The sequence below is a fragment of the Anser cygnoides genome, chromosome 4, assembly GCF_040182565.1.
Source record: "Anser cygnoides isolate HZ-2024a breed goose chromosome 4, Taihu_goose_T2T_genome, whole genome shotgun sequence".
NCBI classification, from domain to species: Eukaryota; Metazoa; Chordata; class Aves; order Anseriformes; family Anatidae; genus Anser; species Anser cygnoides.
Window position 1 is genome coordinate 64848423 of NC_089876.1, and position 22918 is coordinate 64871340.

The following is a 22918-nucleotide window of genomic DNA, read 5'->3' on the forward strand; positions in this document are numbered from 1 at the left end:
AAGTCTGGATGCAACCATAAATTGCTTTTGAGGTAAGGTTGGAAATTGGTTGAAGATCTGTGCAAAGTATTCAGTGCATCCTTGACTGGGACTTTAACGGTGGTGGTAGAGTTTCTGTTTCAAGTTACAGAGTTCACCTGTAGTACTGTCAGATAGTATCACTGATTTTGCTGAGAAAACATCTTGAATAGACAGATGGTGTTAGCAGAGTATTAGGCTTAAATGGTTTCTGTTCCAGAGTGAGTTTATGTCTCCAGTGTGTTACTGACACATACGTCACCAAATGTGCTCAGAAGAAAAGATCATTCTTCCTAAAGAGCAAGTACATCTTCTGAAGGAATATGATAGATGCGAAGTTTTTCCTGTTGCTGTGTAAATGCTTCTTACTCAGGTGAAAATAGTATTGGCCTTTTTATGAACAGTATGTGATAGGTTTACTTATTGGATGGCTACCATTGGGGTTTTAGAAGGAAAGGCAGCGTAGCTCCCACAACCTCTGCCTTCCCTGGCATAAAAGCTTTGAGGGTGCTTTCTGTGGCCTATTTTACACCCAACTGTGCCTAGAGAAGTGGATTTTGACATTGTGATAGGATGAATCTGAGTCCTGAATATGGTGTCATGTCAGACAAAAGAGGGTTTGGGTTAATGTAGTAGAGGAAAAGGTGAGCATGTGACTTTTCTGTGTTTTGAAATTGGAAAACACTTCCTTCAATTAACATCTTAATCTGCCTGACACTTTACTCTGTTGAACTTCCATAGCTTGTGTAACTGTAGAAGGACTTAAAGTTTTAACATTTAAATGGAAAATAGATCCATTCAGAAAGAGAGTGCTTTTAAAAATCGTGTTACATGGGTGAAGGAAGCGTCTGAAGTAAATTTAGCTAAGCCTTGAATGCAGAATGAAGGAAGGCTGAGTACTCAAGGAGATTCAGTAGGTTACTTGTGTCCCTCGGATACTTGACTGAAAATGCGGAGGTCCCCTCTTGTTCCTGTTGCGGTGAGAATGACTGTCCCAGAGGGCTGCAGGAGAAAGGACCAACCTGTGGTGCACCGAATTCTGTCTCTGGCAGTGTCACTCTTTTGCTTGGAGCTTGAGTCTACGAGTAGGTGTAAGCATGTGAAGGCCAACGGCGCAGCTTCCCTTGCTCAAAGCCTTGCTTTGCAGGTGGAGCATCCACGCACCGTGCCTACGCAGAGGCTGGCTCGCGGCGCCTGCTGCTGTGCCACAGTGTACTGGCTTGTACGTGTGTGTGGCCTTGCTGGTGGCATGAAGGAAAAGTTGGGTCTGCTGGGCTTTGTGGTAGGCCTCAAATTTTCCTTTGGAGAAGTGCTTGGAAGCTAAGACTGAGCGCCTGCTCGCGTGGAAGGAATGTCAGCAAGCCTGGGCTTGAGTGCAGGCTTGGGCCCGTGCTTCGCTGACAATGTAGGCAAGCCCAGGCACCCTTCCTTCACTTCTGTGGGCACTGAACTGCAACTGTGATGCTCTGGCTGCTCAGTTCCATGGGTTATCCCTGTTGGCAGTATAAATTAAAGGAGTGGGCATGTAACCATTTCATGTTATTACGGTGTAAATGTTTCACAGAAGCAATGAAATTGTTGCAAAAGAGAAACCTTCTTATTTTTAAAGTTTGATTTGGATCACCCATCTCTTCTCTTTGCCAAAAATGCACTGTATATTTTTTGTTGAAAGGGAATACGCCGCAAAACAACTCTGTGGAAATCCCAGCTGTGTCTTACAGTGTCAGAATTCTCTCTGGACAATGAGTAAAGGGAGATCATGTCTCCAGCTTTTACAATAATTACTCAAACGAAAGATCAAACTAGAGGAGCCCAGAGCCTGTGCAATTTGTTGAAGGTTAGGTACAGAACTTAACTTATAAAAACGCACTGCAAAACCCTCTTATGGTCATCATGCTGAAAATCTGCTGGCAAGTAACGTGAAGGTCCTTTGAGCCTTCAGTGCAGAGAAAAGCAGGAGTGCATAAAGGCTTTGGTGAACTCTGCAAACTTCTGTAATTACTTTTCAACAAATAAAGCCATCTTTTTTAAACCTCTTTCTGCTTTTTTAATTCCAAATTATGAGTAAGACACCTTTGCATTAAGTATTCCTGGTATGGTGATGCCTTGGCTTGCAAACAACCTAGTATTTTTCTGGGGAGGCTTGCTTCGTAACTCGGGAAGGGTACCTAATCTTTTCCAGGAGGAGTTCAGTACTGTCCTGGATTTGACCTGTAATTTGAAATTCTCAGAATTGCGTATGTAGTCGTGAACTGTGGTATCAACCGAATTTCTCTGGCTTTGTTCCTCGACCAGTCATTCCACTCAGCAGGGCAATAAAAAATGCAAGATAATGGTGTAGATAACTGGGACTTAATATTATCATGGACTATTTTCCTTTTACCTTTAAACAGTCATATTGCAATTAGGTGCTGGGCATAAAGCAGTTCTTTGTTAACAGATGTCTCCATGAAATTTGTGACTACGTCAAGTTTTACAGGCTTGGTTCAGCAGTAGGTGGGTCTGCTCTGCATTTAAGAAAGTATTAGCAGCTGGTGGTTAAGGTGTGTGTGATTTGGCCAGAGTCACCAAGAAGTATCTTTTATCTCTTTTGCTTATTGAGGACCTTATCTCTGGAAGGACAAAAGGCAGCTTCGCATCCAAACTCTGTTGAAAATTATCTGGAGTTAGGAACAGCTGCACCCTCTTTTGATGTGAGGATTTCTAGTTAAAGATGACCAGTGAGGTTTGCAGGTGTATGAGACTTGTGCAAGTATAGTATGCAGGACTGCAGGTAGAATGTTTTAGGCCTGTCTGGGAAGTTTGTGCATAGGGACTAAGAATCCTGTTATGTTACTGGAGTCAGAAAGAGTATCAGCCACTGATATGTAGAGAGAGGAACTCACTCTAGTGACAGACCTGCTTGAGAGGCTGTGAAAGTGCTACAAGAGCCTGTGTAATGTGGATAGCCTTCCTTTGGCCCAGAAAGATGCAAATGGTCTTAACTTTTGTTGCTCTCTTCACAGGAAAAAAAATATTTTTTTCAAAGGCCATTCCTAGAGTGGATGAAGATGTATGAAAGAAATAGCTGTGGTAGAGTCACATTTTCTCTGCTCTTCCAGAAGTCCCCTTGCCCTTCTTAGACAAGCCTGTTAGGCACTGCACTAGTTTCTGGGTTACTGTGGAGGACCCGGGACCTCCTGCAACAGTGCTGCTTGTCAGCATCACTGCTGCTACCGGTTTCTTTCCACAAGTGGCTCTTCATGGCAATGATCACTAGAATGGAGTTCATAAGAAGTAGCCATGAATGCTTTCTGGCAAGGAACTAGTTTTCAGCTCTGGGTTATTGTTTCATTCTCTGTCTTGTTTTAAGCTGACATGAGTAAGTCTATTTTGGGCTGCCCTTAAATGGATGTCATCTAGAGGACAGTCTTGTTAAAACTTGGATGTTGCCTGCTCAGCAGTTCAGTTATGTGCTCTTGGCTGTGGTTGGAGGATACAGTAAATCCAGCTTTAGGGCACTTAGAACCAAATGAAGAATATTACTCTCCCATGAAGCAAAACGTCAATCCAGCAGCAAACTCATTTTGCTGGTAAAGTGAGTTTACCATTTTAAATGGGTTGACTTTATGCAGGATCATGTGTTGTCTGCCTATACCACTCTACTTTTATGCTGTGTCATGTTCCTCCTGTTCTGGTGGCAAAAAAAATCCCCTATCGCTTTGTTTGCTGACTAATACAGCAGAAATGCAGTCATGTGCCCCTGCGTGGTCGGGGCAAACTCACTTCTGGCTGATTGATAGTCTGCAGGTCCAAGATTAAAGATTATGGGCTTGGTATGTTCTTGACCAGCACCACACTTGAAAGTCAAGGTAGCAGGTCACTATGGCGTATCACTCTTCATCACTCTATCAACTAAGCACGCAGGAGGGCAAGGAGCGTTGTGTTAACGTCAGTGGCTTGCTCACTCTTGTCCCCTGCTGGGAATTTGGTTGAGAAGCGTACAAAATCTCTGCTTGCTTTCTTTGCAGGAGCAGTCAAGGGAGTGAATATGTGGATGAGCTCTTCTGTGAGGCTAGTGGTCATGGCAGTGAGGTTCCTCCAGACTGTGTTTTATCCTAACTGTTGGTGCTCCGTGACAGATATTTTTTATAATCACACTGGAAAAACCATGCATATACATGCCCCTCTGATATCACCATATAAAATGTTGAGCAACAGAAAGGTTTCCCTGCCTGTGGGTGCAAGTCTGGTTAGCGATAGCTGGGGATCAACCATACTTGATTCTGTCTGATCCTACCTCCTAGAAACACACTGGAACAGTCACAACTCTGCTGTGGTGATGCAGAATGGATTGTCACTTGCAGTCACATTTCCCATGAATGATTCTTGTGGGTGTCGTTCATAAAGGACCTGCATCCTTTGGGTGCTGGGGCTTATGCTGGCATAATCAGTATTTTGTTAAATAATTGGCGCAGTTAAGAGACAGAATGGCTCCTCGGGTTCATGATGCTGTGGGCTGTGATTTGTTTTTTTTTTTTCTGTTGTTCTGACAGGAGCTTAAATTGGTGGAAGTGAGGAAATTCTTCTTTATTTCAGTTGCTTCCCAAACAGCTCTGAAATGACTTGCTTTTGCTTTGCTCTCCTCTCTGGCAATGTTTCTTCAGCAAATTTGTACAGTGTCTTGTTTTATTTTACTATTCTCTTGCAGGTGGTGGAGGCAAAAAAGGGCATTTAGCTTGAAATTTGGCTGTTTGCATTTCTAGCTATTAGGTCTGCATCAATTTTGATTGACTGTTATTAAATTAGCATCTTTATGCATGCACTGGGAATGATGCGAGTGTCCTTCTTCAGAAGAGATTTAATCTCCCTTGGGGAGCAGTCTCTATAAAATGTGGACAAGTAGTTGTCGCCAGGTGAAGGTGAGGTTGGCTTTTAGTACTTTGGTCACTGAACCCCCTGGTTTTCGTTGCTCGTCTAATACTTTTGGAGAAGTTTTCTTTCCTCTGTCTGGGTTGTGCACACACTGATACTCAGATCTGGTGACTCTGCCTTGTCTGTCTTATTCTTACATCTGTGTGCTCTGATCACAATCTTTTTGATGCGATCTCAAATGTTATCACATCCTGCAGTGTTGAGTAACTGTTGTCTAATTTGTAGAAATGACTTATTCTTCCAGAGACTTGCATCTAGTCACCAGTTCCAGGTTGCAGAGGTCCGTTTCCCCCCATCGTTGCAGGAGGATTTCAGTGATGAGCAGTTCAAGAAGTTCCTGCCCATGGCATATGGTTCTGTGCTGCTCAGTTGTGCCACATGGCGTGCGTGTAAGGTTGACTATTGAAGCAGATTACTGAAATCATTCCTGTTAAAAATATCCTTTATGCTGGATTATATTTTTGAGACCAGCATATCATGAAACCTCCTATTGCTTCGGCGTGCCGAGTATTGGATCAGAGATGCTGCAGCTGCACTTTGTGAAGTGCTGAATGCGCATTAGCTCCCTTGGCTGCTTTGGATGTGTCCAAAACATTTAATACAACCAGGCTTTCTGCCTGGTAGCGGCTGCCTCTGCCAGAGCAGTTTTGTGCTGGATCAGGTATTATCTGTCCTCCTCGTAGCAGAAAGCTGGTTTGTCTCAGACCTAGTATTAGTGTTGGGGCCCAAAGTTTTGTGATGCTTTTCTGCACCTCAGAGATGCTTGGGGAGGCGATGGGGAGGAAAGCGCGCAGCTCTAGGAGCTGTGCATTTGTGACTGTGAAACTTGAAGGAAAGGAAAAGCTCCAACCTGTAATTGCAGAAGTGAAATTAAGATATAAGCTGGTTTCATGCATTTAGTGGGGTTCTTGCTATGGAGAGAAGACTTTCCTCCCAAATAGTCACATGGGAGGACCAGTGCAGGAGCTGCTTGCTGGGAAGCCGCGACTGAAAGCACTTGATTGTTTTCCCTGGAGAAAACCAGATCTGGGTTAATGGTGTCACTTGGTGTGCTGCTCCACCCCACATTGTACACACTGCCTGTTCTTTCGCTGAATGGGAAATGGACGTAAACCGAGGAACTCCCATTCCAGATAATGTTTTTCTTTCAAAAGGCAGTCTGGCAAGACCGAGAGACCTACTTTAATATCCCTGTCTATGGGTAGAAAACCCTGTATTAGATCCATGCTGTCCATACATTGATTTTGACACTCTGTGTAGGTATATTCAGCAGATGCTGGAAAGATTTCCCACAGTTGCTGTTTCCTTGTCTAGGTTTATATATCCATGTCTATTTATATATAGGTGTATACAGGTGCCCTGTTTTATTTGCGCTTTTAAAGTCTGCACTCAGTTTAAACTTCTTTGCTGAGCTGATGTAAAGTACATGCTTACGATGTTGCAGGCAGTTCTTAGTCCACCATACCTAGTCTTATGACATGATATACTTCTTTAAAAGAGCTCTTACATGAGGCTTGTACAAAGAGCAGCTACTCTATAAAACAGGGTTGGTTTTCAATAGATCCTGATTTGGTTGAAGAGCACATGAAAATGCTCTCATAAATCAGCCCACTGGAGCACTTTCGTGTAAGGGTTACTGAACCTCAAGTCATGTACTATGTTATGAACTTGTTGTACACACTGCCTAATCTTCTTTAAGTGGAGCAAACAAAAAATATGGGCATCCAATTAGGCATGCAAAACATAGTCAAATAAGAAGTTGCCTATAAGGCAAAAAACGGTAAGAAATCTATTGCAGGACATGGCATTGTCACAGTAATAAGTGGCAGAAAAAAACCAATCAGATCCCCGCAGGCTGTCTTGAAGTAATTTTTATGTGAAATCTGCTGCAGCTTGTGGCTTTAAAAACTGACACCATTCTGTCTCCAGAGAAAACTTTTTTGTTTTATATTTCATGCTTCACAGAAAGTTAAGCAACAAAAGTGCCTGGTTTACATTAGCTTCACGCAGATACATTCATAATATTTGTAGTCAGAAATCACTGCTTCCTGTTGAAAGGGACATCCCATAAAACTCCTATGTAAGCACAGTCTTGAATTCCTCTCACAGTGTTTCATTACCCTCTCCTGGCTCCGGCTACGTTCAGTATAGCAGGTGTACGTGGAAGACAACAGGAACCAGCACCTCAGCTCCAAGAGGTTGCCCTGGTCAGCCGAAGGGAGTGCTTTACCTGAGGTGCTACCAGTTAAAAGGTATGGTTGGATGAAATATGGGCTTCTTGCTGGCTTCGTTTCAAGTTACCAATCCACGAGTCTCTTTAAGAGAAGGAAAGGAAAACAAACAGGCAGCTGACTTGTTTAGTTTTTGGAGTTGTGTCATTTTACGGTAAGCAATCTAAACATAATAAAACAATGGCTTCAGCTGCTGCACCTACCCTAGGATCCAGTGCCAATCCTCCCCCCCACCCCATTGTATTTCCCTGTATTTTGATAACATTACTTTCTTGTCTGTGCAGAAGAAAGCTCTTCTCTCACTAACGTTATGAGAGTTCTTCATGAACACAAAAGAAAAAGATTCAATTTCGCTCACTCCTAATTATTATTATTTTTTTCTGGTAGTTATTTTTGTGATGTATCCAAATTGAAGAGTTTTCTGCAGCTGACAGATTTAAGTTGAAATCCAAATGATATAATTTATTTTGTCAAAGTAAATTTAGACAATTCTTACCCTGCTCTCATAGGCTTTACCTGTGAGTTGAGATAGACCTTTAGAATTCCTGATGTTTCAGTCATAAGGGTTTTTAAAAACAAGAACTGAGACTTCTATTTAGATCCTGTAATGGGACTTGGGTAGATTTAAATATGCTGAAGGATTTCAGCAAACAGGGGCCCAGCCGTTGTTCCTCTTTAACATCCTAAGAAATCTTGCCTGTTTCAGAATTACCACAGAGCTTATTCCTTCTCAGAGTAAAAGCAGCAGAACTTCACTCTGGATATGAAAAACAAAACCAAAAGCAAAAACATGCAACCAAATAATAATAATAATAAAAAAAACACCCCAACAACAAAACAAAAGCTGTAGGAGTACAACTGATCAGAATAAAGCACCTGGAGAAATGCAGTTGTTTACTGACTTTGTTGACTTAAGAGTTTGGGATGATATCCCAATGAGATGATATCAATTAAAAATCATGACAGATTCTGTAATTTATAATTGCATTATTCTACAATAGTGTGTTCCAAATCACTCCTGTCTAAATATGTCAGGATTTATACTTAAAAAATAGGCTAATGATCTATTTTAAATCTCAGATTCAATCCCTGAAAACACCTCTAGAGAGTGAAATATTTCATGTAACAATGAGGGGACTTACTTGGGCATTTAAAAGAACAAACAAATAATACCTCCCCCACCCCAATTTTCAAAAATGTCTCATTAATACTAAAATCACTGAGTAATCTAAATAGCATGGCACAGGGATACTGAACAAATGGGCTGCATTTTCCTGGGTGGAATCCATGTAACTGAGAAATTTCTGATAAATAACTTGTATAGGGGTGCTGTATTCTACTTGATGCCGCGTGTTTGATCAGAGACACCCAGTAGCCTTGCTGGTGTTTTTTGCTAGGTCCTCACAACCAGCTGGCAGCACGGTGTAAGTGGACGGGGAAAATATTTAACAGAATGAACAGGCAGCAGTGTAAAGGTGAATGGCTGCTGCAGCACACACACCTGGAGCACTGCTGGGGAGGCAGCCTCTGAAGAACAAGTTTTTGGAGGGACGAAGAAGCACTGAGAGAATGTGTCTCATTAAATGATGTTCTCAAGAGTATCATTGGACTTCCAAGGAAGGACCTGGAGCAAAGGGAAGGGAAGGAGCATAACCTCAGTGATTTACATTGACTGTTGAGGAGCATTCTTACCCTGTGTTTGGTTCTCCTTTTTCCAAAGCCCCTTTAACAAGTGCACGTCGGTGTCAATAAATGAAAGGCTTATGTCACTGTAGTGATTGAGAGATGTTAGTGAGCAGCAGAGAACCTTTGAAAAGACAAGTAACTAGAATATGCAGTTGTAAGATGATAAAGTTGCAAAGCTGTCTTGCTCTTTGCTTCCTCCATCTTTCCCTCCAGCATGCACAAGTAACAAGCAAGCATGTCACCTGCATCGTGGTCCAATGCATGCAGCCAGTCATTGAAACGAGGAAACTGGTGGAAATACTGCAAGCAGTAAAGCACGGCCAAAACCAAATGAACAGTCTGTGCTCCTTTGAGGTTGTATGTTCCAGTCTTTTCCTACGTGTCCCACACTTTTAGAAAAAACGGGTGCTTTAGCACCTTCTATGTGTTCACAGATTTTAGTCTTGCAGCACCTGTAGTGCTGGTGTTTTTATCTCCTGATTACTCAGAGACTGGCAGTGCTCTGGAGAAGGGAAATGGTGTTCTCCATTCAGACAAGTCTGCTGGAGAGGGAGGAGATGAGATCAGTCCTTCTGCATCTGATGGCACTGTGCAAAGCAGTCACTTTGAGCATTTGTTCCCTGTTGGAACGTTCTTATTTTAAAAGAAGCTGGGTTTGAGTTTGGGTTTAAAACTACGTTAGTGCAAGTTAATTGTGCAGAAGGAGGAGGAGGCTTCTGTCCTCATGGTGAGTGCAACCTTTTGCTGAGAGAGCATGTAAATAAATGCTGGTTTCAAACTGACAAGGGGAAATGCATCCAAGATAAATATGGCAATCTGTTCTGTGAGTGCATCAACCAGACTGTGCTGAGTATAGTCAGAAGCTAATTTTTCTGTGCACTAGAGCACAAGTGCAGGTATTTGAGGAAAAAAAAAAACAAACAAACAACAATGTAGCCCCTAAAGATGAATTGCTCATATTAGGTCTGTTAACTCAAACATTTGCTTATGGGCTGTAGGGGAATCAATTGGGACCAAGTCTCCTTTGTGGTTTCCTGTTTACTTAACCACTGCCGTCACAGTAGCTGAATGCTTCACAGGTTGCAGAGAAGGTAAATAACATCTTAGTCTCCTCGGTCTCTTGATAGAAGAAGCTTGTTTAACTTTTTGATTCATTATCTTTGAGATAGGTGTAAGCATACACCCTCGGCATCCACCTTCAGCTGCTTGGTGAAGGCACCAGTTGGCACTGCCAGCAGGGAAGCTGTTGGCGGCTTTTCTCCACCTAGATCCAGGCCCTGCTCATCCTGTCTGTATGAGCCTCCAGGTCTGGTTGACACTGGTGTTGTTCAACCTGCTGCTGAAGGTTGACTGATGCTGTTCATCCAAAGTGGCAGGCCTGCCTCAGTTGGACTGAAGGCCAGCTTGGTTGTCATGAGCAGGCCTTTTAAACCTCATCATGAGCAGTGCAGAATGGTGCTGTGGCTGGATCTGTGGCTCTTTCTCATGAGCCACATCATGTTTCTCTCCAGGCGCTCTGGTCGTGATTTCTAGTAGTAAAAGTGCAGCCTATGGGTATGTGCCTGTGGCTCTCTCTGTCTGCTCCTAGCAACGCCGAGGAATCACAGAGCTAGAGGAGTGCTATGTAGTGGCTCTTGGAGTGTCCAAACAGATCAAGCTGTCAATGGCAGGTGTCTCTTCTGCTGGGAGATACCGAGGCTCCTCATCTGAAACCTGTCTTCTTTTCGCTCCTAAGAGGAAAAAAGGGCTCTGTGATGGACAGAATCTTCCTTCTGTGTTTGGGAATTAAAAGGGGTGTGGGGATGGTTGTGTATGTGCAGACTTAAGTGTAATCCTTGCAGGACTGTGAGACCTGCCATACAGCTTAGCAAGCAATGCCCGGTACTTTACTTGTTTTTGTCTTTTTTTTTTTCTTGCCCAGTGTCCCCATCCCCAGTACTCCGGCTTCATTGTACGGATGGCAATTTTCTGGGGAAAAAATCCTGACGGATAAATGATGGCAGGCTTTGAGAAGCTCCAGGAGCTGTTTGATTGTGTGTGCTCATGAAGATCTTATTTCATTTGCCTTGCCCACGAATGACCGCAGCTTCCACACACCTGGGTGTGAGCTGTAGTGAGGAGCAGGAGCTGCAGTGCTGGGGAGGCACGTTTCCGTCAGCGGGGCTGCTCTGAGCCCCATCAGAGCCCTGCCATCAGGGCTTCTGGTTTGGCTGGCCAGCGCTGTGGCTGTGTGACCCGACGGTAACAAGCCTCTCTCCTCCCTGAAGCCCTTTACGCGCTCTGCACCCTGGCTTATTCCAAAAGGATTGCTCTTTAAATGTGACTTTCACATGGGTTATGTGTTTTGCTATCCGTTCCAGTCACAGAGCTGGCTCGGTTTTTCCTTTATGCAGTCCAGAGTTTGCTCTGGTTTCTTCCTGATTGCAAAACGTGTTTGAAACGGACTGGATCATAAAAACTTATCAGCAAGTAATAACTCTCATTTCTTACTCTCCAGCTTTGTTATGTATTATTCACTTGGGTGAGTTGTATCTCCAGACAACAGCTAGCATTGCCACATCAGCCGTGCTGCTTTCTTTCAGCCAAACGTGACATTTACTCTTCCCATGTCATAAATCGTGAAGTTATAAAAAGTGCGAGTGATGATGACAGCGGGAAGGTGCCGATGGTCTCTGTCCATACAGCTTGTTCAAGCTCGCAGGAGCTTGGCTTGGTCCCTGCTGCTGTGCGAAGGCTGCGTGGCCAAAAGGTGGCAGCACTCCATCTGCTTAGCTCGTCGGCGTTTGGGGGAGAAAAGAGGTATTTCTGCAGGTCGCTGGTGCAGAAGGCTCTGCTGTCCCATTGTAGGCTCTCGTGTTGGTAAGAGAGGACCCTTCTGCACCCTGACCATTTCCATGTGCTGTAAGGAAGTTTTCATAGGCTTCCAAATGCAGGTTTTTGTGCAGAAACAAACTTTAATCAGATATCTGTAGGTTGTGGTTTGTTTTTTTGCCTTATTTTTGTTTGTTTAGAGACTGCTTCTAGTGCTGTAAACTCAGCAGAGACTTCTATTAGGTACACCTAAAACATGAGAAGCAGTGGAAAGAGCACAAAGTAGAGTCATGGCGTTATTTTTCCTCGCAAGTCTAGTGGCTTTCACATAACGATCTCAAAATAAACCTGGAGCCTTGCTACATCTATGCAAATAAGGCCTGAGTTATCTCATCTCAGTAATGGCTGGGGACAATAAAGCTAAGGTTACTTGCTACCTTACACCGCTTTGAAGATGTTGCAAGTGTTTGGTGCTATAACAAGGGGACCTGCAGGAAAGATTTATAATGTGATGACAAAAACAGAGGCTGCAAGATAAGCATAGCCAAGGGGAAGGAATCGAGGAGTTTTGTGGTAGGTTAAAAGAAAACACTAAACTTAAGTAATTTGGTCTTGAGCCACAGTTGTTTCCTTTGGAAGCCAAATCAGGTTTGCTCTTAACATGGAGCGTTCGAGAAGTTTTCACCTCAAAAGTGGTCCCAGATCACACACATATGAGAGGCAATCTTATGTGCTCGTTTCTTAGGGAGTGCTCTGCTCATTGTGGAATAGCTGGCAAATAGGCTTTTCATCTTCTTTTCTGCTCTATGCTACTTAATTCCCTTCACTTTTGCCCATCTATACTGACCTCTCTCTAGATCCCAAATTCTGGAACTCTTTTGGGATATTAAATTGGTCTTGTTCGTTCTTCTTTGTCTGGCAGGCTGTTTCTGGGAGCTGTAGTTGAGAGTGACCTGCAGTTTTAGGTGTGAATTGCATGCTGTGTTGGGTTGGCTATGTGAGACCTTTGTCTAAATCCTATTGATGTACAGTGTCGTTTCAAGAAATGTTGGGTATTGATCTAATTATGTACCCAGAGAGGCCAATTACTTGAGCAGCTTGTATTTCTTTTTACTGAAGCATATTGTGTTGGAGTGCGTGACTTGCTCAGATCTAGGCCCTGAAAATAGAAAGCCATTATTTTTAATTATTTTGGGGGTTTGTTTCCAAAGCACTGTGATAACAATAATGAGGATGTCAGACTAGATAAAAAAGTGTCTAGGTGTCCCGTCCTTTTACCTTACTCAAAGGAGCTAGTAAGCCGAGCTTCAAAGCAAGGCACATTTCTGTTCAGAGGCCCTAAAAACATTTCTGCCCTTTCTCACTTGTATCCCTTTCTCTTCCTTGGGGTAGTGAAAATGCCATTTCTTGCTGCAGTGCTGCACTGCTAGGACTCTGCCACTGAAGATTTTCTGCTCTTTCCTGTAACATATTTTTTTTTTCCTGCAACTCTCATTTAATGTTATTTGAAAAAGTCCAAGGGGTTGGTTGAAATATTCCCCCTGTGCGTGTTCATAAAGAATGGTTCTTGCTAGGTTTTGGCCTGAAGAAATCCCGCAGTAATCTGAGAAGGGCAGAAAAGACCAAGTCAAGGGAGGTGGTGCTTCGGGGTCTAATCACTAAACTCCTGCGGATTAGAGTCGGGGCGCCGCGCCAAGGCGGCCCAGGCTCTATTCCTGGCCCTTTAAACCCCCTAGCTCCTTCGGATCTGCCCTGGGCACGTTTCAGGGAAAGCATCAGGCTTGTGATGTGTTGTCAGCAGTTTTTGAGCCCTTTGCAAGCTAGGAAGTGCGGCCCTTAAATGTGATGAACTGCCCCAGGGGAAGAGAGGTGCTGGCAGTGGGGGACAGGGTTTTGGCAGGGGTGGGGATGGCATTGGGGGCTTCACAGGGCACCAGCAGGACCTCATCTGCCTGCCATTTGAGCTGATCTGAGCAGACATTTCAGTAGCACCTGGTGAATCCTCGGCACTGTGCACTAGAATTTGCTCCTCTCCTCCCTTTGCCCTCTTCTCCCTCTCTCCCAATGCGATGTGACTGTTCATTTGCAGCTGCTGTGCACTTGGACCGATGCTGCCAAAGTTGGAGCGGAGAAACCAAGCTGGAAACGGGCGTTTGGGCTGGGGCTGTGGGATGTGCAGGTATGGTTGCACGCATACACGCGTGCTGAACGGCCTGGGTGTGTTGGTGCACAGGGAGCGGAGGTGAATGCCAGCACGCTGGGAGTGAAACGAAGAACTTTGTGGAGTAATAAAGCGCGTGCGGTTTGTGTTTGGTCTGGAAACCCAGCCCTATCTGTTCCAGATGTTTTCAGTTGTGTTTATAGCAAGTAGCTACTGTGCTACTCTGGGAAAAAAACGTAATTGGGGTGTGCCTACACAACCGTTGCATGCAGGCAAGAGCGGCATTAACAGCGTTGAATAATGTAATGGAGAACTTGAGCTTTCAGGAAGGCTTCTGTGTGTGCGTACCTGTGTGCTGGCTTGGTGTGTTTTGTTGGGAAGAAGCATGTCCTACCCCTCCACGCAGGGCAGCAGCTGCTTGTGAAATGGTGCCTTTCTCAAGTCAGAGAAATTTGCTCTTCCATTCTTCCAGCTCTCTTACATACAGTGCAGGAAGAAACAGCCAGCGAATGAGAGGTGGGCCTTGCTTCAAACTTCTGGGTTGGATCTGAACTTAGTCAGGAGCTGAGGCTCGTGTTCGTTTCTGGGTACGGTGCTGTAGTATTGCTGCCGTCTGGTAATCCAGATGAAACGTGTATTTCCATATGCATGGTCAGTGGTTTTCAGTCTGAGCTTTTTTGCTTCTTCCTTACCTGCAAAATATCTGGGAGTCATTCACGTGAGCTGAGCTGCAGGCTACGAGTCAAAGAGGAGGCCGATGGGCTGTGTTGGTCAAGGTGCTTGAGGTGGGGACAGGGTGTCACAGGTGGGAGAACTGCTGCCTGGGGACTGCTTTTAGAAAACGAGGGCTCTGCTGCTCTTGTGGCTGAACGCTTCTTTGTTCGGGTAGACATTGACATGCAGTTGCAAGGTAGATATCCTAGGATGTATTCATTGCTTCGTATTTACCTGTTTGGGTTTTATACTGTCCTGAATTTGAATGTGCCTCTGAAAATCTCTTTTAAGCATTTGCTGCTACTGTGCTTGAAGCATCTTGTGGAATCCTAAATGGAATATAGATGTGAAGAAGGTTGAAGCGTCTTTTTTTTTTTTCTGTATGAGGCTTGTCCTTATTCCATCTACAGAATAAAAGGAAAAGGTATTGTTTTTCAGTTGTTACCCAAACATGCCAGTTTCTTACCTTTGGTAGGAAAAGAGGTTACAAACAGAGCCTGCAGTTCTATTGAGAATTATACTGCTATTAAGCTTACACAGCTCATTGTCTAGCAATGAGCAGCAAATATATGCTTAGCCTCCAAGCGATATATAAGTAGATTATTTAAAATAACTAGAAATGTTTTCTTTGTTATTTTGCCATTTTTATATTTGCCGGTCAAAAATGAGCTTGTGGATGAGCCCTTGGAAAGCATGCAGGGTCTTTATTTTGTGCATGAAATAGAGCAGGGCAAGTTCTGGGCAGTGCCAGAGGAGGACTTCATGGCGGAGGTGTAGAATTTGGAGTCTCCTCTGTACAGAGGAGCCGGTAAGAGGTAGAGAGAGAAAGGGAGGGGAAAGAAAGCAACTACTAAAATCAGTCCCCAGATGGATGAATGAATGGGTGGCACACATACATGACTGCTGTGATGGCCTGACTTACTGTAGCTTGGTCTCTGGATAATCCTCGTATGTCAGATTTCTGTAAGGCCAACATGTGACACAAAGCTTGCCTCTCGACAGACAAGTGTGCTTTGCTGGTATTAAGAGGCTGGCTGAAGCCGAGTCTCCCACTGTGCATGCGAACGCGTGTGTGTGTCTGTGTACAGTATGCGTGCTTGCTTGTATACGTGGCTCTGCAGCCAACATCTTTTAGAAGAACTTTAAAGGGAAACAGGAATTCCACAAACTCTTGGCTCTCGCATAGACAGTCCCAAACTTGCCTGTGTGTGTATGTCCTTGTTAGAAAAAAAGAAAAAAGGAGGAAAAAAAAGAAAGAAACAGGAAAAAGAAACAAGGGAAAAAAAAAACAACAACAAAGACTTCTAGCCGGGATTACCTTTCTCACACCTGTCAGCACTGATGTCCTCTCAAGGTTAGAATTCGAACGACGTGAGGCCAGCTTATACCAAACGCCATTTGAAAGGAGCTCTATGAAGGAACAGCAGGCACTGAAAGGAGAACGGGAGTGCCCACAATAACATGAACAACAGCTTGCAAGTTAACCTGCCCAGGACCTGGGCTGTTTCAAATAGCTCGCTTCAGGAGAAGTCTGAGCATTCCTTTTTTCTTTTCTATTACTATAGGATGGAGGACGAGGCAGTACTGGATAGAGGGGCTTCCTTCCTTAAACATGTATGTGATGAAGAAGAAGTGGAAGGTAAGAGACTGTGGACTGCTGGGGAGAAAGGGTATCTTCACAGTTTGTATTTGTATATAAAATTGCCAGTCGGATAGCAGAGAAAAAGGGCACCTTTGTTTCGGCTGAGTAATTAATCCTAAAATTGACTGAAACACCGATAAGCTTAACCAGAGCGAAACTGACTTTTAAATTTAAAGACATTCTCTTTTTCAGTTCGAGAGTGAACGTTGTTGTGTGCTCCTGGCATGTTTCCACTTCCCGCAGAATCGCGTTCACTGTCTCTTGCACAATGGCTGTGAAACATTGGGGCTTTTTGTTTTTCTTTCCCGTATGAGCCTTCCAGCAACACTTGCATATCACCACTGCACCTTGGAGTGCTGGAATACGGTGGCAGGTGTCGCAGATGGCGAAGCAAACTGGAAAGACCGGCAGAATATGTAGCGAGTGTTGGGGGTGGGCATAAGGCAGCAAGTGGATGTTTTCCTGGGTTATTTTTTTAGCTTAGGAGGTAGAAAAATAAGGTGTTAGCCTTGGGAGAATAACTTTTTTAAGACAGCAAAAAGTTTCCTCGCTTTTTAGGAAAAGAGTAGACTTCTTTGAAAGTGTTTTTATTTTCTCTCTGAATAAAAATATTGTGAAATCTGAAAGGAGAAGGGAGTTCACAGGAGTTTACCTTTTTAAGGTTGGTTGTGAAAAATTCTTAAAGCTGATAAGAATGAATTATTTGCAGCAAATTCTGTTTTTCTTGTTTTATGAGGATCAGTTGACAGTGTGTTTGATAAACTAATGGAGGAGGAGGAAAAGACAAGACGGTATATATTCTAGCTAGAAGGGAAACGGGGCCAGCATTTCACCTCACAATATTGTCCTTTCCCTGTTGACTTGGGTGCATAGTTTTATTCTAGTTTATTTGTAAACAAACAGCTGTGGCTTTCAGTTTAAAATATTTTGAAAAGTGTAGAGTTAGAGCCGTGTCACTGTCACCAGTGGTGGACACCAAAGGATCAAACAGTATGGAAGAAAATAATCTGCAAAAACGATTGATAAGAACACTTCCCAGAAGTCAGAGCAGACATTTCCGTGTAAACGCTTCTGTTTTCTTCCCCTCTTGTATGAAGTGATCTGGGCTCAGTAGTTGTAAATCATCATGTTGGGTTTAATGAGGCCATTTGCTGTCTGCAGGGATGGAATGACAGGGTTTTTGTATTGCCTTCTGCTCATGGAATAATTGATGCTTTGGCACAGCGGAAACATTTGAGAGGGGAGGGAGGGGGAATATTTCTTGTAATTTACTGCCTTAAATGTTGCCACATGCTCTTGTGGTATGTATCACTCATATGTGATGCTCCAAGAATATAATACAGATTGTTGTTTGTGAAGAGCAGTGTGGGAGCGACTGTTTTAACTGTCTGAAGGTGCAGTGAAAAAGGTTGGGTTAATGTTTTAAGTCTTTATCTCCATGTTGCAATGCAGATATCCTTGTTTGATTTACTTGGGCTAGCAGACCACTTGCTGTTCATCTCACTGGGGTAAGGGGAAGAGGAGGTGAAAAAATATGCAGTGTTTCTGTTTGCACACAACAGGCCTCTGAGAACTGTAGCTGCTTGTCTGAATCTCCAGAGACTTGGAGCTGTGTAACCAGCTAATTCCCTTGTTCGTGCAGAGGGCAGTGCCTTGATTCTTGCCAGGCTCCTGTGAATGACCTAGCTAAATCACAGAAGGAGTCGCCGGCTGTGCCAGAGCCAGTGCTGACGCTGTAGCATCTGTCAGTGTCACGCTGCAGAGGGGCGCATGTAAGATTCGACTGGCAAGTTGCTGCTTGGCCACTCTGCTCTTCTGCACGGGGACAGCCTTACATTCAGAGCTTGCCTTGCAAACTGGAGGCATTACCACAGTGCGAAGAATCGGTAAAGGCTTTGGCACTTTGAAGGGAACTTATTTGCCTCATTACAGAAGGTGTGTGTCCCTAATTATACCTAACTCTTTATGCACACAGCTGTATGTCTGTATGTAAGTAATGTCTGCGTGCACCTAGTATGTGTACATGCACCCCATGTACAGTTACAGTCTGCATATATCCATTGGAAGGGTTAAAACACCAGGTTGAAGGCCCTTGGCTGACACTTGGTGCAGATGGTTTTAAGTCTCTTTGCTAGATTTCTGCATTAGAGGTGGAGTGGCACAGTTTCAAGGAGGAGAGCATTTGTCTAGAGACCAGGAGGTGTTAGCTTCAAAACCCTCTCCATTACATCAGCCAGTTCTGTGGTATTGTTATAACTCACTTTTCTGAATAGTTTACACTGGTGGCATCCTCTGTAGAAGAAAGTAACTGCAAGCAGAATTGTCACCTCCAGATGTATTTTAGTTTTTTACTGATAGTTTTTGTTTTTCACCTGATTTCATGGAGGAAAAACATACCTATGACAGTTGTTTGCCTCTTTCCTATTCATTCCTCTGCCAATAATTTATTTTTTCACCAAGTAGTCAATTTTGATCAAATTCCTTAGGAAGGTTGCTTAAAGCTATTAATTTCACCAAACCTGTGGGAAAACAACTGAGCAGGGAGGTGAGGCATTATGATACGCTTAGAAAGCAGGCTGGTTTTGTTGCTTTTCAATCTGTTTGATTTAAAACAAATGAAGACAGTATTTGAAAGTTGTCATTCTGAGCATCCATCTCTTGCATATTAACTCTCCAGAATGCAACTCTTGAAGTCAGTCTTTTATTTTTTATTTTAATTTTTTTACTGGCTGGTGGCCCTGCATTATGTTTGTGAGATGGAGATAGCAGCTCTGGATTAGCATGTTGCTCACTGATTTGGTTATGTAGTGGTGTGGGGGAGAGGGAAGGACTTGGTTAAGGAAGGAGGGGGAACAGGGCATTTCTGGTTAGTAGGATGTTGAGACATTTTCAGCTTGGAGCGATTGTCGGTCATGCCCTTGCTAAGTAAATATAACATTAATAGAAACCCTATGTACATTACAAAAGTATGTCCCTTTGGCCTAGCTCCAGAGATGATTTAATGCTTCTCTAAGGTGGCACCTCAGTCTAATCCTACACTGCATGTCATTGCTATTTTATTAGTGATATCAGCTGTTGACATTGGAAAATGATTCATTTGCAGGTACCCCCGTTTTTCAGTGAGATGGCTTAGTTAAGAAATTCACTGCATTTTAGTTACAAAGAGCTGCTTTGCTGTCCCCTCACTGATGTGGAGCAGAAGTGCCCCGAAACGTGACTCGGCGAGAGAAGGGAGCTCCCTAGGTCCAGTTCAGAGTGAAGAAGGAAAGTAAGTGAGAAAGTGTAGGCTTTCGTGGGGGAAATCAAGAACAGGCACTGCCCTAAGCTGAACCTCCTGTGTAAGAAAGCCATTCCCATTCATTTAGAGCACTGCACGTTCCTTTCCTTGAAGGTAATGACATAGTGCTGTAATGCCACTGTTAGGAGTGCTGGTATGTGTGACATAAACAGATTACTTAATAACCAATTTTGCAACAGGGGAAAAGTAAAGCTCCACCTTATCCTTTGAGATAAGGTATTCTTGGCTCTTTAAGTGTAACTTCCCTCAGGCTTGCTGCCGCCCTGACTCTGCAGTGGGGTGGAGGATGCTTGGTTTCAAGTCTGACAGCTCTGTTACTGGAAGGCCAGGGTAGCTCTGGCTGTGTCCTTTAGGAGAAGGGGACCAGCACTTCCGTCAGGTGTTTTGTCCCACATTTCGATTGATTTGCAAAGTAAACGTGTGGAGAGTACATCTTAGAAAGAACTAACTTCAGGAAGAGGTTCTGTTACAGTGAAAACTTTGCTGTGGATCCTGTTAACATTATGGCATTTAAACCAGGGTCTTTGTAGCAACTTGCAGTGACATCCTTTGCCATTTTAGCTGACTGCTCCCCACACTTTCCTCCTCCGTTCTTTCTATTCTTGACCCTGTAGTGTCATTACACTTTGCTGGTAGAAAGCTGTGTTATGATTTAAGCCTAAGATTATTTCTTGATGGTTGGATCAATGAGGAGAGAGGTTAAAAGGGCAAAGATGTCTGTGAAAATCTTTACCTTTACTAACAGCAGGCAGAAGGTAGGAGACATAAGTTATGTTTGCCTATTTAATTTGTTTTTTTCTTCTTCTATCCCAGCCCTCGGTTTTTGATCACTGACTGTAGGCAGACCTTCTCTGTTTTCAGAAATAATCTGTTTCATATCAATTAGTTTTTATTTGTTTCTGAAACGAGTACAATTAAAAAAATAATCATGTAAAATCCAAGTACACACTGTACTTCATTAATTTGCTTTGGTGCCTTTAATTTAACTGTAGAGGTAGAGTAGGCTGTATTTTGTTTTGGTAAAACTGACTCAGGCTGTGCTTGTGCAAAAGCTTAATGATGAGGACCTAGGGACTGCCTTTTTTCTCTCTTCCCATACAGCAGATGACATGGCTTGGGACCAGCAGGCACAGATTGGGACCTGGATGCTGCCCTGCACAGTTAGTAAAAACGGGGTGGGTGGTTTGGATCTTCTCAACTGTGCAGTGTCTGAATGAAAGATTCCAGTTTAGACTCTGTCAGGACACTTTTACAGGATGCTGAAATGTGCCGTTATCTGGTTCATGATAAATAGCAAGGTCCTAGTGCTGTGACTTCACTGCAGACTTTTTGACAGTAAGGTAAATCCCTATGGAAAAGTTGGGAGCCATTTTCGTGTGTGTGGATTAGTTAAGTCGATTGTGTACGTGCTGCAAGGTCTGTGAAACGTAAGTCACCGGTGAAGTGGTTTGTTCAGAATTTCACTCTCATTAAGGTAGTATCACTGCTCGGTCACTTGGAAGCTTGACGCTAGCAAACCCATGAGCATGTTTACTACTGGCACTTTCCAGCCTGTGTCTGTTTTACCCATTGTTGTCTGAGGTATTGTTCTGGTCATTGCAGATGCTTTTCAGATCTGTTGGCAGGAATCAGCGTTAGCTTTAAAGGTGCTGGGGTTGTGTGAGAAGGTGCTGACACCCACCTACTGCACACTTGGTGAGGAAAAACTGCAATCAAAATGGAGATGATGATAAACTGACTTCACATAAGGCAGTGATAAGTGGGCTGTGCTTATAGAAGAAATGGAGAAAATGGTTTAAGAACAGCTGAGTCAATAGATGTTGTGTTTTGCCCATAGCAAAGGAAAGATTGTGTTTGCTTCTAAGTGAGGGTAAGTTTTGCGCTGTGCTCGTTCTGAGCCTAAGGTACGTGGCAGTGTAGGAAGGGGTTTCCGTACCACTCTGACAAGTGACTACCCTTTCAGTTGGGTCTCATCCCTCCTCCAGTTGCACAGTGCTGTGAGAACTTTCTTAGTATTAAAAAAGGGTCTGAAAAGAGATGTGGAAAACTTTGGTGCTTCCTTGAAGGAAGCCTTGTACCACTGGAGAGATGTCAGGAGGCCTTTGTGTAAATGCGGCTCCCACCAGTGAGTGCCCTGTGGTTTGCATTGCATCCTGGTGCCCTGCTGGCAGCTGCTTGGCCTCCACCTACACCCAGCTCTGGCTGCAGTCTGCCTCATAAAATGTGCTGTGCCCTCTCACTGGTTAGTTATAACTGCAGCCTTGGAATCAAGGTTCGTTTGCAGCAGGGCCGTTTTCTTATCTCATGATTCACTACTACAGAGTCGGGCAGTTAGGAGGACTTCCCCTGAGCTGCCTGACACTTGCCAGAGGAAATGGGATGGTGGTTTAGGCAGACTTCTGCCTGGCATGTCGCAGTTGTGTATCTTGTTTTTGTTGCTGATCTGTGCTCAGTCTTCACAGTTGGTATCATGATGATGGTGACACTTTTAGTGTTGGATTTTCCCTCAGAGAAATGGATATTTTTTCCTCTCTGCCTGTCCCTGCCTTGAGTTTGTAGGGGTTGATGTTGAAGCTGACCAAACCGGATGCTAGTTGTGTCCCTACTGAAAAGGCCAACATTTAACTTCTCTGCATAACCACAAAGTTTACCCTTGTATGTAAGGGAAGGGAAGTCTCTCTCTGATAGACTTGCATGAAGCAGTTCATCAGTATTTATAAGACTCTTGGTCTCCAAATAATGCAGTGCACAGTGCCTGTAAAATTCAGAGGAAGAATGTTAGAAGTTGTCCCAGAGTCAATGGCCTGGAACAGTCAGTGGCCTCCCACTGAAGACCTAGGTACACAGTCTCAGCAGCTATGAAAATTGAGGCTCTTGCTTCTATTGGAGAGTGGTCTAAAACATACCTGCATGTATGCATTGAGCAGTGCCAAGTACAGCTTGGTAGTGATTTGGTCAGCCTTGGTAATTGATGAGATGGAAATATGGGAAATAAAGTCAAGATTTTCAGCCAAGATGGGTTGTTCTGGGCTGTATCCACTTTGGGTGGTAATTCGGGCCATTTCAAAAGAGGACGTGATTTTTTTAAAGGAGCTGTGGTCACTGCTGAAGGTGGATGCCAGAAAATCCAAAGGTGCCGTGTTTCTGAACAGCTTAGCCTAAAACTTAAAACAAACAGCCCTGCCCAGCACGGCTCCCTTCCTCTGCCCTGTTCCCAAAAGCTGTTTTTTTTTTTTTTTTAAAGTTTCTTTTTCTTCCAGTAGAATCCAAGCAGTACTGGCCAGATTAGATCAGATAACAGCAAGACAGGTTTGGTGGCTTCTGTAACCTCACACAGCTCCAAAGAAGAGAGAAAGAAAAGCAGCTTATGGGGTTGTGGGTAAGAGTCTAGCAATGGCTTATATAAAGCTCAGTGAGAATGCCCCAAACATGTTTATTGTTCT

At 43.7% G+C, this 22918-nt stretch overlaps 1 protein-coding gene across 11 annotated transcripts in view; it reads left to right on the forward strand.

The window, feature by feature from the left end:
* Positions 1-22918, forward strand: part of SLC4A4 (solute carrier family 4 member 4) — a 230004-nt gene that overhangs the window by 40476 nt on the left and 166610 nt on the right. For 4 of the 11 annotated variants that reach the window (XM_013193765.3, XM_013193768.3, XM_066996802.1 and 1 more), the window contains exons 1-2: positions 11477-11708; positions 16101-16205. In XM_013193765.3, coding sequence (XP_013049219.1) covers positions 11492-11708; positions 16101-16205 — 322 coding nt within the window. In that variant the 5' untranslated portion in view covers positions 11477-11491. Of the gene's footprint in view, positions 1-11476; positions 11709-13709; positions 13840-16100; positions 16206-22918 lie in introns of those variants that run through there. The other 7 variants (XM_013193772.3, XM_048045701.2, XM_013193770.3 and 4 more) reach the window with 3 other exon arrangements.